The following is a 16,807-nucleotide window of genomic DNA, read 5'->3' on the forward strand; positions in this document are numbered from 1 at the left end:
AGGGTCTATTTTTCCTTCTAAGTTTTATACATCAAATCTCTTAGGCTTTTCTTGTACATTCATTGCTTTCCTGATTCATCGTAAATAATTCAAACTGGACTTACAAAAGAGATGAGGTTGTACAATGAACATAAGAGCTGCATGTTATATCCCTGACTTAGTCAAAACTAATAAAAGTACATCATAAAATTCGATCATAAAATGTTTTTTCCTCTTTTACACTGCTTTGTGATCTATATTCAACATCAGCTTGGTGAAAATAAGCCTTTTTTTTGAGGATTTCTGTCCAACATAATAATGAAATCTGATTAAACAGCTCTTGTGGCTATGGCAAGAGCAATACTCTCACCTGAATAAACTCTGTTATCTGTACAACATGCACTGAAACTAAACAAAGACAACATTAACAGCTCGCAGATAAACAAGAAACACCTTTGAAGTATTATTGCAGCAGCATTAACGTAAGGTGCATTCCCCTCCGAAATGAGTAACTAGGCTGCAATGCACTACTACAGGAAGCTGAGACCATGAGTACACAAATGTATTTATTTTTTAAGGACCAGGGACTTCTACAAGTGTTCAGAATTACAGACGTTGAAAAGCCACGTTCAGCTTTACTCTTCAGGCTTTAAATCTTGTCTTTAACATACCTTATAAATGTAATGGTCACGTCACACAATATGAGCAGACACTTAATGCATACCTGGCCCTATATTTTAATTTTTGATTTAAAAAGTGATCAATAAGTTAAGATTTGCCTTGAGAACAGTTCATGAACTGCATTTTTTTTTTTAATTTGTGCATTTAGGAAAGGTATTGCTGAAAAATGGTGTCAACCAATGAAAGACTCACATATGTTCTCTAAATGAGAAAAAAGTGGAATTGCATCTGAACCTACCTCTGCTGATGAAGACAGACGTTTTTCAGCTGTCTGGTTTAGGTCATGTCAAATCCTCTAGACCAGCACTGGAAGCACTGTCAAATAGCCAGATTAGTTTTGAATGCATACATTCAAAATATGGAGAGGAATTTGCCACTGCAAAGCCACATATGCCAGCACTGACATTGCAGCAGAAGCTGGCTGGAACTGTAAGTGCAATCCTTCAGATAAAATTATTGAGGAGAAAACAAGCAATGTCCAGTAAAACAAGGACTACAAATGACACCTGTTTATTTAAATCAAAGATAGCCCTAAATTTTCCAAAGATCTTCTTCTTTGGTCCCACTTAAATCATTGGAAAATTTCTGAGAGGGTGGGACTTCTAATGTAGTGCTATAGTTCCTGCAGGGAAATAGAGAAAAATAGCTTTGCTCTTCAGTGGAAATGTGGAAGTATCCCACTTCCCTGGATAATGAGCCTGGCAGCCACTGCTGGCCTCACCACCAGTTTAACTACCTCCCCATTATTCAGAAGAGTAATTCTCCACTGCTAGATCAAAATTCAGTCACAGCAATCTCCACTTTGGTCTCCACATCTCCTAGCTCACACGATGTTCCCACGAGAGACGACAGGTAAGTATAGCAAGACGAGGTAGAGCTGTGCCTATAGGTGGCACTCTTGCCCTGACACAGCATTGAAGGACCATGAAGTGCTCCTCCTTTTCTGTTAGACGACAGAGACACGATTCAGATAAGAAACCCATTAAAAGCAAAACAAAAACAAAAACCACAAAACACTTTTAATGAACATTTCGGATTTTATTGTCAACACACGTAAAAACTGAAACCTACATTCAAAACAGTCACTTCTGAGAACACCGAAATACAAAATATTTCACACAGAAGTTTGTTATCATAACATAAACAGAAAAAAAAAGGACAGAGTATGCTGATGTGGATTATATGTGCTCGAGGTCACACGTTTAAGAAGTGTACCGCTACAAAATCGTCACATAGGTTTGGGAAGTGAGCATTTGATTGTGTTTAAGTATCTCCGCTGCATTTCTAGTATTACACGTTTACTTGGAAACTTCATAGCAGTGGACAAAAACATGATAATTGTCTTCAAGGATTGTTTTGAAAGCACCATGACAACAGACTGTTCAAACTAGTTCCTTACAGAGGGAAGTCTAAACAGAGACAATTATTGCAGTTATGGCTTCTTAGGGGTAACGTTTAATGTTATCTGTGACAAAATTGTGAATATACTACACGCAAAGTTGGTATTTCCTGGTAGCTCCTCCTGAAAAGTAAAACCAGCATAGCCCATTTTAAATTTGTTCTTTTTATACTAAAGAAACCAAACTCTTACATGCTATACAAAATAGATGTGCATTGACCAGTCTTCCCTTCTTCCAGATCCTGTAAAACGAAACTAACCCAAACAAGCAAAACTTCTTCATTGGTTAAGCAGCAAAAATAAGTTCTGCCAACTTTACACAATAAATAGACTTCTGCTTAAGTTAAATTTATTTCCAAAAGGGTGACATGACTAAAGAAGTTGTATTGGACAGTGACGCACGTATCACGCTCCATTACCAAGACCCTAAGCTTAGTCAGAAGGGGAGTGAGGAAAGGAGCAACGGGAAGGGAATGTCTGTTCTCAGACAACTGAAAGATTTATGCTGCACTTTGCTCTTCTCTTAAAGGTCCCGAAGAAACGTTTTATAAAACTACCTCTAGCTACTTCTCACACAAGCAACTCGGTTCAAAAATCAATTCTGAACAGCATCTCGTTCTGGAAAAAAACTAACGTCCCTGCAGTCTGATGTCTAATGACATTTCTTGGCTAGTAACAGCACATACCCATCTCTCCTCATCGTTTGCTAGATCGCTTTTCATACTTATCCTTTGTGTGCTGGTTCCTGTTTCGGTGCCTAGGAGGAGAGTAGCTGACTCTCCTTCTGGACTGAAAGCTGGGTGTGTATGGATGAATTCTGCGTTTCTTTGGTTTTTCTTCTTTCCTGCTTTTGTTTGGCTCCGGCTCCTTACTGACTTCCCTTTGCTCACGTTCTTGGTCTTGTTCTTTTTGAGATGGTAACGTGTTTTTGATGGTATTAATAAGAAATCTTTTATTTGCACCAGCAAGAGGACATTTCAACCTGTAAAGACATTTAAGAGTAATCAAAATACGGGATAAAAACATCCTGAAAGAAATGTGAGAGTTTAACTTCAATAATTTTAAGACAGTTTTGTGTTTTTGGCTTTCCTTGCATGCCACCTAGTGTAAACTCTCAGTACAGAAAGATATGCTCAAGGTTGTCTTCATTCTCCTTTTATCTTACTCCTTATAGGATAAAAATTATTTTACTTTAACGGAGTGAAAGTTCACGTGATTTTCACAAGGCAGTGTGCAGGGAGAAGCAGATAAGGCGAGACTCATGGTTAACTCACTCTGTGTAAAGTGACGATATATTTTAAGTTTGTCGGTGCTTAACTTTGCTATTCAGGAATCAAATATTTAATAACACATTCTGAGTCATATGAGAATGGTGAACATGACCACAGTGCTGACCATAATAGATTATTTAATGAACTGAGATACTCATAAAGTAAAGGATACACTTGCATGAAGAACCCAAACAACTGTAGTAATAAATCAAAGGAGACATACCAATTTTAACCTATGTTTAGCAACCACCAAATAAAACCCTTTTTCTTTAATAGAAAGGATACTTGATTAAACTTTTTTGTTGTTTCTGACTTTCCCCTCTTGCAGCTTAATGCTTTTGCATGTAATTTATCAGCTCCTCTTAGTAAACAATTACAGCATGTTACATTTATCCTGTTGTTACCAGTTGTACTAGTTACTCCCAATTTATCATCTCTTATGGAATGGAATGAAAATAACAGAAGTTTGAATACATTCCTTCAGTAAGCCAAAAACATTCCGAAAACTTCGTTTATTGTGGGAGCTACTGTGAGTTTGCCTGCTAGTATAGGACCTAAGGGATTGCTCAAAAAAAGCAGAGATGTTGGAGATCACAGTACCTCTGAATAACCAGACTAAGCAGAAAAAGAAGAAAATAGCATACTTCATGACATTGAACTGTACATGGAATTTACTTCAGATCTACTTATTAAGCATTAGTGATAATTATTCTTGTTATAAATCCTCCAAGAAGTTAGTCATTTTAGAAACATACACCAAGCAGACACACTGTTTTATTTCTGCTATGTATTTCTTGATATTTCTATAGCATAATTACTGTTTGTAAACTTCCTGCATATAAATCTACACTGTTTTACTCAAACCCAGGTTAAAAAAAAATCAAATTTAAAAAAGTAGATGTTCTGTACAGATGTTTTTTTGTAAACTAGGGAGGCACTCATGCATTAGCTCTATTTCTGAGTGGAAGTGCACAGCTAACATTTGTCAGTAGAATAGGGTTTCCATTTCAAGCTACACCAGCTATGAACGTGGCAATGAAAATGCCATGGCACAGGCTGCACTCGAGAGAACACAAAACAGCCACCATTTAAGTCCTCTGTATGTCATAGGCCAGCATTACGCTGTTGTACCTCAACACTTCCAAGCAAGGAGCCCAACTTTCCCTAGGATGGATCCAGGTACAAACTATTTTACGTTCGTATTCTTCCTCTTGCTTTTTCTTAAAAGCTAATGTATTGATTAAGCACTTATATATATAGCACCAGAATGAGACAATCTGCCCTAAATAAATCCACCTTGCTGAAGTATTTATTTCTTTTTGGCACTACGAGCGCTGCCTGAGCTATACTGAGAATGAAAACTGATGAGAAATGCAGGGCTTCAGAGTCAGCTAAGAGACGTCATTAATTCACTATCACACAGCAATAAAAGCGAGCCCCCGGGTTTTCAGGGAGCAGCAATAAGTCACAGCACCGAAGAGAAACGTCAGTCCTTGGTTTTATTGACTTCAGACTTCAGCAAAGCAAATTCTGCCTTTCAGTCTTGAAGGGAAATGAGATGTATGGCATACCCGCTACATTACATGTGCACACGCACAAATTCATAATGTTTTCATGTGTATGTGGCATATCTGGAGCTGTGAGGATTCAAAGCAAACTGTATTATTAATTCATTGATGCCTTTTTCAGCCTTTCCAGTGGCAAGAAAAACTTAGGATACTTCTATAGCTCACTTCCCTGAAGGCAAGCCTTTGGCTTGCTGTAGGTCTGATCCTGAGATGGATCCTGAGATTGTTCACCAACAGCTGTGCCCTCAATGTGAATTCTGAAAAACTGCAAAAAAAGCTCAGTCTGCAAGGTGGATCACAATCTGCAAACCAGTGAACAGTTCCACACGACAGAGTGCAAATGCCTTGTTTGTTTTCAGAAGACATGTTAGGAGAGCATTACCATTTCCAAATCAAGTGTGCCTGAAGCAGAACTGCAGGCACGGCCAAAGAAAGCAGCCTACCTGCAGCTCTGAAGCAATCTAGCTTACAAAACTGACTCCAGTTTTGGAGCAACTTTTTCATTCAGTGTAATAATTCTCTTTGTTTTGCATGTTTGGACAATCTAAAAAGCTATTTTTCCATGTAGAACCCCTTCTTCCTCCAAACACAGCCCCCTACCCCAAAGTTTCTCTGCTGTCTAATGATGAAATGCCAACTCTCCAATTTGAGCAAGAAAAATAAACAGAAACCATTCTTGCACACACAAATCAACGCTTAATCCCACTTGTACTGCACAGAAGTGGACTTAAAATGTCAGCCCTTTTACTCTCCAGCAATGCCTGCCACCAGGTTTGGCACTGCATTTCAGCACAGCAGTGCACATTAAGGCTTTTTATCAGAAGAACTCACTGACACTGCGAAGACACTGGTGAACAGAGCCACGAACCACAGTCTTTGAGCATGTCACACAGGGCTGGCACTGTCAGCCTCGGCACGCAGAGCATATCAGATCTTTCCAGGAAACGGTTTACTACTTACAAGTACATTTCCAGCACTTCCAAACTGCCACGGAAAACAGGGTATTTAGCAGAATAACGGCTGAAGGCACAAAAAGCAGCTAGAGGTTGTTTTGCCAAGTGAGCGGCTGGCACAGCAATGCATGGAAACCTGTGCTGTGATCACTCTGCTTTACCATACTCACTTTGCAGTCTCTGTACCTCCTTCCTCCTGCTCCTGACATCCACAGGAAAAAGATGAAGCGGAATCACACTGCAGTGCCTGCCTAGCGATGCAACATCCATGCAAAGATGAGACACAACACAGCGTATCGCAGCTCCCATGCTCTCAAGGCTTTCTGCCTCACCCTCCTCATTTCACATTCTGCAGTGCTTCTGACCAGCAGGTTCGGTATTGAACAAAAAACCATCTACAGGCATGAGAGCAATTTTAGGAGTGCTTTGAAAGAAATAGGACTACGAGTAATTTAATGCTTCTAACATTTATCTGTTGTTTGCAACTTCATCTGCTCTGACAACGCAGAGCTGAACAAACCGTCCTAAAATATGCTGTTTTCCATAGCTTATTTTGGGTAAGCTTTTAAAGTAAAGCAGAAAAGACTATGTTCAGTTCAGCCCTAGCTCACTTGCTACCTGGTCGCAGCATCTACCCGTGCCGTCCACAGCAAGCTTGTAAGATAATGTGACAGTGGCAAAAACATTGCCAAACTGGAAAAAAAAATAAATACCACCAACACTGTTCTGTATTTCAAGTCTGAATCTCTGTGTTGGAGACCAAGGGGTGAAGGATGACCACCTGGTACATGACTGTCAGCCCTGCGATGTTTGTGTTTGCAGTACAAGCCCAAAGAGCAGCTGACTATCCATCCCATGAGACAGGACTGCAAAAAGCTAGACAGGGATGCGTGGGGAACTTCTTCAAGCTGTGCACTCGAGCTATGGAGAATTAATCACTCTGGAAAACAACGGAGCAGTGGCATGAACCTGAAAGCAGTCCCAGAACAGTGTTCAGAGGTTTGCTGGAGAAGGTTTTGCTGCCATCAACACCCACCAGGAGACTCCACTCTTTGTTATGGCACGCACAATATAGCTCCCTGTGAATGACACCTTCCCACACACCTCCCTTTATTAACTAATTCCTGTCAAATACCACTGACTCCAGACATATTTTGCAGCATCAACTGCTGCTGGAGAGCAACACAAACTGGAATCTGCGAAGTATGAGCAGTAGCAGCCTCTGCCTCTCCTCACCCAAAGAAAGATCCAAAGAAAGATGTCAAAACAAATCACTTTTCACAGGTCAAGTTACTTTCTCTACCTAAAGCCAATACAGGATTGATGGCCTTATAGTACTTTTCCAGGGTTTTTGCATCTCTCCTCCCCAGCCCTCCTCTGACAAAGGGTTGAGGAGATCCCACAACAAGTCCTCATAAAACACACCTGTAAGCATTCTGAGTTTGGCAAACAACGGAGGCTTTCAGTTTTACCTGTTAAAACCGTGCTTTAGTCAAGTAGGTGATGATCTCTGGTGGCAAAATAAATCAGCCATAAATTGTCACGGCACCACAGAAGTCACACAGAAGAAGGAGCTGTAGTAAATGGCTGGGGATCCCTTACCTTCTGCTTACACCCACAGAAGTGTAACCTGCACCTTTTACCTTCACCCTGCTCTGAGAGGTTGGAATCTATGTTGCCCAGAGAAGCTGTGGATGCCCCATCCCTGGAGGTGCTCAAGGCCAGGCTGGATGGGGCTTTGGGCAACCTGGTGTGGTGGGAGGTGTCCCTGCACATGGCAGGGGGATGGAACTAGACAGTCTTTCAGATCCCTTCCAATCCAAACCATTCTATGATTCTGTACTTGTAGTTTGAGTAAGTAAGGTTATTTCCTTGTACTCTTCTTACTCCGCTTCCTAGGCTATTGCCCCCTGACAGAGACAGAGTTGGATGGATCCCACCTTTGAGCCAGTACAGCTATTCTCATGTTCCTCTGCAGTTAAAAGGATCCTTACTTCAACAGTCTCAGTTCATAATATCACTTTTCCAAATCCCCATGTCAACCAACTTTCTCTTCCTGAAGCCTTCTCGACCATCTCTTCTTCTACATCTTTATCCCATCACAGCCAGCTGAGTGGGACCACTGCTCCTGCACAGACAGGGAATAAAAAATAGCTGGGAGCAGAAACCCATACGTGCTCCTGGAAAGTATTGCAGACTGCCCAAGTGGCAGAGAAGTTGCACAGGGACACCTGGGTATCTTCCAGCAGAAATTTTTGGTTTCCACACCTGGAATTACCTTGCAAGTGCTCAGTAACAGGACACACACAACACTTCATGATGATGATTATCTGCATTGGTTTGCCTGGCCATTTTGCAAGACTTGCAGAGAAAAAGCATGCTGCATCAGTACAGCTGTAAGCACTCTAGGAGATTAAACCAATTTAATTATTTTCACATAAAGGGTATAAATTGTATCCCTAGCAGAAATACTGGGTAAAATATACACAAAAAGACCCCTCAAGTCTTGCTTAAAAAATATAAAAGATTAACTTTTTAGAGCAAGACACCAATTTAATCTCTTTAGAGCTACTAAAACAAACATAACTGAGAAATCAGCTGAGAACTTCATAAAGAGCACAGGCTTATCTTGTAATACTGCTGGTGAAAGAAGCCAGACCTTATCTACAAATGAGTTTAACAGAATGAATTGGTGCACTACTTGTGTGAACATCCTTGGTTGATGCATCCTTGAAGCATCCTTGATGCTTCTTATCAGTCATATACATAATTGTGAGATGAACGACTCTACTCAGCATGTTAGTTCTCCAATTGCTTTGCCTTCTACACATTTGGTCAAGCAATTTTATGCAGGCAGAATTCTCTTCAACTTCTTTCTTATCTGGAGTTAAATTTTTGCCCAGACAAATTAATACCTGGATGAAGACAAATTATTTAAACACAACGCAAGTTAAAATGCAAAGACTTCTGTCACCCATTAAATGGGTGACAGAAATTTACTTTGGCATTGGTCGTAGAATTCATTTCCTCTTGGCACAACTTACCAACCCATCGCTCCCATTGTTTCAGCTCTGGTTCTCCCACGTTTTGCTTCTTTAAGCAACTCTTCCACAGCCTTCCTAAACATGAGAAGAGGAAAAAAGTTAGCACTTGAGGAAAACAAGAACTTGCCACTTTACGCACTTAAATAAATAACGTGGAGAACCAATTGCTTAATTCATTACAGGGAATAAAGAGGAAACGTTGCAAATACAACAAAATTGTGATACTAATTTTCATTGGAGAGTAGAAATAAAGTGTGCAACACTGGTACACTACACTGAAAAGCACAATCCCTGTGCTTTTGGGGAATGCTCTCCCTTGCTATCATTTAGGTTCTTCCTAAAGTCCTTCAACCACAGCAGATCTATTCTGAGCACAGCCCAACAACAGTAGCAAACTACCAAGCAGTCAGTTGACAGAACTTCTACCACTGCATCCACCAGTAGTTAAACTGCCCTAGCTTTGGTTTAACATGGGAAGAAAGGAGCTCATCTCTGTGGTTACGAAGCACTGTCGTTCAAAATGACTACATTACCAGGATCTTCTGTAAAAAACAAAAACAGCCACACTCACATGAAAGCAATTAAATAACTGTGCTCACTTAAAAAGTCAGAGAGTAAATTATGTAAATTGTAGGTAATTCCTACAATGTTGGTCTTTCAGTTCTCTTTAGACATTAATTTCAATCTCAAGTAAAACTTTAATAACTCCTCTACAGTATGTGGTTGAAGTTAATGGGAAAACCAATAAGCAGATAATGGGAGCCATTTATTATAGGAATTGAACGCGGAAGCTGACAATTAGGTTAGTTAACTGTAAGCAACTATACACGTCAAGCAACAGGAATTGCAAGACAGAAAAGGGAAGCTCTGCACCTGGCTCTAAACCCAGGACACGAAGCTCAGCGTTAACACCGACATGGGTAAGATTGAAGGCTCAGGGAATGGAAAGCAGGGGGTGACGGAGGGGGGCACGCGTCGCTTTGCTCTCCCAGCTGTGATGTGCCACGAGGGCTACTGGTGTTCAGGCTCCGTGAGCAGGACTGCCAGCATCTTGATAATGCAGAAAGGTAGCAGGTAACAGCTTTCAACCTGAAAGGAAGTCGCATCCCATCGTGTCACGGTGTTATTAGCATAGCAGGGTTTTGCTGCTGTGCCACAAGATTACAAAAAACAACAAGTGAGTATTGATCCTGGTGTCAAGCCAACATTGAGACTAGAGAAGCCAAGGCTCATCATTTAATGGAAGGAGCAGAAGAAAAGCAAGCAGTTTACATAGCAGGGCCACATGAAGACCTAAGGAGATAATGCTGGGCTCTAAACAACCAGCAGTCATTTATTACCATTTCTACATCTGCACAGAAAACACCAGAGGTCTTAGCTTTAATTGCAGTCACTACACTTGTGTAGCAGGGCATGAACACGAACAGTACAGAATTTCTGTCAGTAGCTAATGAGAAAACTTTATGCTGTTACGCAGCAGCTTACATCTGTCAGTCAAGATCTAACCCTCTCCAGTTAATGGTCTTAACACGAGAATATATTCTGTGTATATATCCCTTGGTTTCAGGGGGAAACCATTCCAGCCAGAAGAAGTGAAATCTATGCCAGGCAGATGTGCAGATGCTCACAGATTGTAACTTCTTTGATAGTTTGCATTTGAAGGGCTTTGAAAAAAGAAAGCATCCACAGAAACAACAGAAGAGAAATGCACTAAAATGTTATCATTATTTCTCCATTCTCTAATCTAATGGCACATCGGTTTAAGGTTCCTTTCAGAAGTGTCTCTGAGGTTATTACTATGATCTCAGCTGTGCTTGGGATACTTCAATTCCTTTTTTAAGCATTCATCCCTATGCCAGGACATTTTACATCTCCAGTCATTCACAAAATTGAGCATTTGCACAGGTAAGCTTTCATTTGTTAAGAGTTACCTGCATGCTAAGTACTGCTTTATCAACCCAGCCAGGTACTGCTGCCTCCCCAGGCAGTGGGATATGTGGCACAGCAATTCCCCAACAAGTGCCAGAAACACAGGCTCTGTCACTGGAACGTGGGAGATGTTACCTACACGGGTCTTGGAGAAATCAAGGCAATATTTTACTATCCAGACCCAAAATTTACAAACTAGTTCAGGTAGCAGTGGGCACGGCAGGAGCACGCAGCCTTTTGAAAACTTCTCCTGAGCCTTCAAACAGAAATACCAGACAAAAGGCAGGAAAGAGGAGGAAAAAAAAATAATCCACCTAGCTTTTTCTACCATGGTTACCAGACTTTCTGATTCTGCTGTAAGAGATCTGTAAAGCAGTCAGATTAAAAGCCGCTATATCTGTCACTATTTTATAAACGAAATCATAAACCAAAAGATTTGAGCCATAAAACACTAGGAAAACATTTTAAACAGCTACAGTTCAACTTTACGGGAACCATCAGAATAAATTAATATGGTGACATCAGTTCTATAACTTTATGGCTTATAATTCTTAAGTTATTTGAGACGTTATTTTTGCAATGTTTGTATCACAGAGCAGGCTGACTTGGCATCCACCTTAGCAAGCCCAAATCCTCCTTTCTTATCAGCAGTTGTTTCCTGATAATGGTCTTTTAACATTACTACTAATCACTGCATCTGTACAAAGCCCTCTGGACTTGCACAGACAAAGGGGAAAAACTGCTCAGATAATCTCTGAAACAACGCATTTCCACTGGCTGAACTTACATTCGCTGCACAAGTCAGTCAAAATCTTAAAAGCTATGCAAACGGGGTCACATTTGCTTTTAAAGGCCTCCTGGGACTCAGCATTCCTCGCTGTCTTCATTTGTACAGCTCGGTTACAACTCAAACATTCCTGCAGCCGCCTGATTCAGATCCAAGAAGAGCAACATAAGCAAAGGGAACACAACACACAACTTTCACATGAGAAAAACCCAAGCGGAGGGAAAACAGGAATGAAAATTAAGGGCAGGGGCACATTTGAGAGCACTGTCATCATTCTGGCATCTTTCATGGCAAGGAGAGCAAGCACCACTTAAAACTGGCCGTGGCAATCCCTTCCGAGCAATCAGGCTCTGCTAAAAAACAAAATACAGTAGCATGAAGATATGTGTATATACATACATATATTTTTTATCTCCATTAGTATGGTCCAAGAATTATTTACATTTCTGTGGGATGAGATTTCTTCCTCCATATTCCAAGGTTACAGGCAAAAGTCACATTTCATAACCCTAACAACTCGCATCACAAGTGCCTGGGCCCAAAGAATGGGAGAATGTTAAAGGCTCTGATGTTGGGCAAAAACCGTATCTGTTTTCCCTTCTTCGTTCAGGGACAGGACTTTATCATTTTTCTGAAAGAACAAATGCAAAATAGAGGCCAGACAAGAAAAAATTTGAAAGGAATGTAACAAGAAATAGGACAGCCTGTGCTGAGCAGGCATGGGGCACGGCCAGACAAGCACGTCCCCACCAGCAGCCTGTTTGCAGGTGCCCAGCCCTTTCCATCCCCTGACTCCTGTTTTCCCACTTTTGCTCCTCCCCAAATCACCTACATCCAGCCCTTTCCCTGCCTGTGGTTCCTCCCCTAAACATCCCATAATGGGCGTTGTGCAATCTCCAAATGCTCCTTCCCCTGCATCTCCTGGGGTGCCCCACACCCCCAGCAGGAGCACCCTGAGGTCCCTCCTGGTGGTGGCTCAGCACTGAGTCATCCTGAGGGGTGTGACAGCGGGATGCTGAGCACCCAGGGAGGGGCCCGGAGGTGCTGGTCATTCCTGGTCCTTACCCTGGGTTCCTGCCTCTTGTGGTGCCCCTGAGATCCTCAGGGTCTGGGGAGAGGTGTCCCTGGTGGGCTGATGGTCCAAGGGTGGGCCTGGATCAGCCCCGGTCATTATCTGGGCTCCCCCACCTGCCTTTGTCCCTCTGAGCTCCTTCGTGGGTGTGCCCAGGAGCTTTTAGCTCATACCTACCAAGCCCTGCACCTCCGCCCATGCCATCATCTCATTAAAGATCCCAATCCCAGTGAGAACTGGGATGGCAACAGAGCTACGGGACTTGCTTCATAGCATGCAATCAGCTACTGAAATGCACACAGCAACGAGCAGGAAGGCACCATCCCCCAAACCCCTGAGCACCGAAACCTACCTCCTGAGGCTCCGGGTCCTGACACCTAGCTGCCAGCCCAGGAAAAATGAGCAGTTTTCTTAAAAAAAAAACTTATTTTCTCGACGTGGTTTTATGCTGACTTCTGTATATTTGACCACGCAATAGAAGCGGATGTTGGCGTGCTGGTTACATCCAAATAATATCAAGACCTGCAATCAGACAAAGGTCTGAAGATATTGCCTCCTAAAATAGAGGAGTGCTATTTGCAATCAACTCCTAGGAGCTGCTTTGTCCCATCTTTGCACACTTAGTAGGAAATTTGATGAAAAGGGATGTCAAAAGAAAAGCTTAAGCCAGAATACTGCAAGCAAGAATAAAGAAGGAAGAATAAAGAAGGCACAAATATGCCACAAACTTCTTAACGTGTGTTCAGAGGAAAGGCACTCCATAGCAGGCACATTAATGCTCACGTCTTTTGTGGATCAGGAGTCTCACTTCTTAAATATTCTGGCTGTCAGTCCCCAAAGTGCTATTTCCAGGACACTTCTGCGCTGATTTTCTCAACAGCTTGAGCAGTGAGGATACCACTCAGCTCAAACTACGATTTTAGCTTGCAGACGACTTTTTCCCATTAAGATGGGAAAGAACGACAAACACAATTCCGACACCTAGATTTTAAAAGCCAATAGTAAGAATAGTTAGAGCTCTCATTTAATTCCTCCAAGGGGCAAAGCCTACTTGTTAAGAAGTGTAACTGGGACATCTGTGCTGTAAAATATTAGGCTATCAATTTTCAGCAAAAGGCTTCTCGTTACAACACCAAGCAATAGCTTTCCTTGGAATTTAGTATAGTATCTCCTTAGAAAATGCTTATTTCTAAGTAAATGATGCTCCAAGCAAGCTTGGTAGGCAATTCTAATAAAGCATGATATTTAAGGTTGCGAAATATTTATAGCTGATGAGATAAAACTGATTACGGAAGAATGTGGATACATGGTAAAACACAAAATTTCTCTGAGAATATAAAGGAGATGTGCTAGAAACATGAGACACCGAGCGCAAAGACAATTTAGGAAGGGGAACATAAAAAAGCGCAGATATTTAATAGAAATTGCATAGGAAACCAAGTACACATCCTTGCATGGGAAACCAAGTAAACAGTTCCTAGGAGATGATTTGTAATTCCCTTCCTCCTGGATCATATATCTTATCAACAGCTTTAATTATATATTAACACAGAGTTCACCCTAGAATTTTCTTTGGGTAGCTAAGAATTCACCCTTATGTTCGAGATATTCACTGATGTACCAGCAAGTTTACGGGAAAAATGCCAGTTCATGCTTCCAACAAAGGTTATTGGGAGAGATGGAGGAGAGGAAATAACTCAGGAAAACGTAGCAAATAAGAATATTTTAGACACTCGTGATATTTCAGTTTTTTAGAATCACAGAATGGTTTTGGGTTGGAAAGGACCTTAAAGACCATCGCATTTCAACCTCCTGCCATGGGCAGGGCCACCTCCCACTAGGCCAAGTTGCCCAAAGCCCCATCCAACTTGGCCTTAGGTTTTTTGAGTATTTAAATCCATAGCATGCAACAGTCTCACGGTAACTTCCAAGTCAGTATTCACCTTCAGCAGTGACTACCACCCCTATTAAAGTGAAGAAAGCACCAAACACAAGATCAAGCATGAGTCAGATGCAATAATAGCAGGGAAACCCGGCAGTAAGGACAGGATAGAGCAAGTAGGCTGAAAACACCTCTCCTTAGATGAACCCAAAAAAAAAAAAAAAAAAAAGTAGGACAACTGGTTTCTCCTAGCACATCACTGTTTGGAATGCTGAGACACAAAATTCACACCCAAAAAAGCACGCACAAAAACAGTTACACTTCCACCACTCCCCTCCATAGATTAAATAAGAAGTCCACATACAGACTACTGAAAATACACCAAAGAAAAACATTTTGAAACAATAAAGCAAAGTTAACACTGTGGCTACAGAACAGAAGTGCCATTTTTTTTTAGACTAAAGCCATATTATAAATTATGAAATTTATAAAATAAAAAAAATAAATAAAATGCCGACAAATTATGAAACCTAGCTAGCACTGCTGTGCTACTGACCCAAGAGTATGGTGTGGTGGTTTTACTCAGGTGGGTGGCCGAGCTCCACCACAACTGCTCTCTTATTCCCCTCCTCAAAGAGGAATGGGGAGAAAATACGATGCAAAGGGGTCAAGAGTTGAGATAAGGACATGGAGACCATGCAGAAATTATTGTAATGGGCAAAAAAGACTCTGCATAGGGAGATGCAGTAATGTCTGCCAGCCACAGGATAAAGAAAGGTCTACTCCTGACTATTGAAGACTGCCTGGAGAAACATTTTAGAGCAATAAGTACCCAAGCACGACATCTAAACGCATGTAGCATGAATTGAAGTCAGGGTGCTAGTAGCAAAAAGGAGTTGTGAATGCTGAGGGTATGAAAAAGGAACTATCTGATGGTAGGCAGAACCAGGACAGAAAGTGATAGTCATCTGGTACACTACACGGGTTATATGGTGAGCATGGAGCCACCTCAACTCTTACGGCACAGTAGCACAGATTGAAGATACAGGACAGCTAAACCCTACCGTGTGTCACTCCCTAAGTTGTGAAGTTTCATCCTCATTTTCTACCACACTGCCAGGGAAAAGGAAAAAGCGAGTACTGAATCATCTTGAAGCTATGTGGCAGGACAAAACTTCAGATCTGGTTCCTGGAAAGGGGAGCAGCAGCAGAGGACTCTGGAGCAGCCTGCTGCACCCCGGGGGGCTGCCCGAGCACCCAAATCCCCAGGATGCCAACAGCAGCCAGGGGCAGACAGCACCGAGGGAGAAATGGCAGAGAGTCAACAGGCTGTGAATGAAAAAGGCGCAGGTTGGGAATGGCACTAACAAAAATAGCATCCGTGCATATATAGCAAGAAGCTTTAATAATTTAACTGATTATCGGAGAGCCGAAGTGGCTTACCAAGAATTAAAGGCCTCTTAGAAAGCTTTGCGCTTTCTATCCTTTTTACTACCCCAGTGGTGCCACGTTTATCCCATCTCAATATACGTGCTAGATACAAGCAGAAACAAGTGGCTTTGTCTAACCACCCTCTGATATATTTTCTTAAAAGTTAGGGGACGGGACCATGGGCGCAGTTCAGCGAGCCTCTACTTATCCCTTCAGTGCTACAGAAGCGTGCTCCACCACAAACCAGCCGGCACACGCACACAAAATGCAGCCTGTACAACAGATATAATGGAAATATTACCCCCCAAAACCTGTAACAGAAGCACCTGAAGTCTAATCCTAAAGCCAAAGCCCGCGAGGCCTGCTGCAAGCAAACATTCAAGCACAGAAATGCGCTTTTTGGTTTTGACCCCAAAAGTGTTTACCTGGGGTCACCACATTCAGTACGGATCGCGAAATGAACCACGTTACCCCAGCAAGATGGGAATTTGTGAAAAGTTTAAGTTTTTAGTAGACCAGGGACGAGGCCTCGGCAGCGCCGGGCCCCGGGCTGAGGCGAGCCCCCCCCCCCCCCCCGGGGGAGCCCGGCCGCCATCTCGGCGCTGCCCCCCCCCCCCTCCTCCTCCTCCTCCTCCTCCCCCCTCCCTCCCTCCCTCACCTCTCCAGCTCCGGGTCCTCCTCCTCCTCCTCCATGGCGGCTGCTCTCAGAGCAAGCCGGGCGCCATGCCCCGGCCTCAACCAAGCTGTATCGGGGCGGAGCGGGGCGGAGGCCGGCGCCGAGGACCCCGGAGGAGAAGGAGGAGCCGGGGCG

General features: G+C 42.4%; 1 protein-coding gene across 1 annotated transcript; it reads right to left on the reverse strand.

Moving 5' to 3' along the window:
* Window positions 1-1,677: 1,677 nt before the first annotated feature.
* Window positions 1,678-16,765, reverse strand: POLR1D (RNA polymerase I and III subunit D). Its single transcript, XM_032207532.1, has 3 exons — window positions 16,655-16,765; window positions 8,896-8,970; window positions 1,678-3,041 (listed from the first exon to the last, which is right to left on the reverse strand). Exons 1-3 carry the CDS (start codon window positions 16,687-16,689, stop codon window positions 2,756-2,758), a joined length of 396 nt encoding a protein of 131 aa, XP_032063423.1. The 5' UTR covers window positions 16,690-16,765; the 3' UTR covers window positions 1,678-2,755.
* Window positions 16,766-16,807: the final 42 nt, after the last annotated feature.

This window comes from Aythya fuligula, chromosome 1 (assembly GCF_009819795.1).
Source record: "Aythya fuligula isolate bAytFul2 chromosome 1, bAytFul2.pri, whole genome shotgun sequence".
NCBI classification, from domain to species: domain Eukaryota; kingdom Metazoa; phylum Chordata; class Aves; order Anseriformes; family Anatidae; genus Aythya; species Aythya fuligula.

Bases quoted from the DNA above. Each gene is read 5' to 3' on its own strand.
- POLR1D (XM_032207532.1), bottom strand. From the start codon at position 16,689: ATGGAGGAGGAGGAGGAGGACCCGGAGCTGGAGAG. The intron at 8,971-16,654 runs GTGAGGGAGGGA...TCTCATGTTTAG, and splicing joins GAGGACCCGGAGCTGGAGAG to GAAGGCTGTGGAAGAGTTGC. The intron at 3,042-8,895 runs GTAAGTTGTGCC...ATGTCTTTACAG, and splicing joins ACAATGGGAGCGATGGGTTG to GTTGAAATGTCCTCTTGCTG.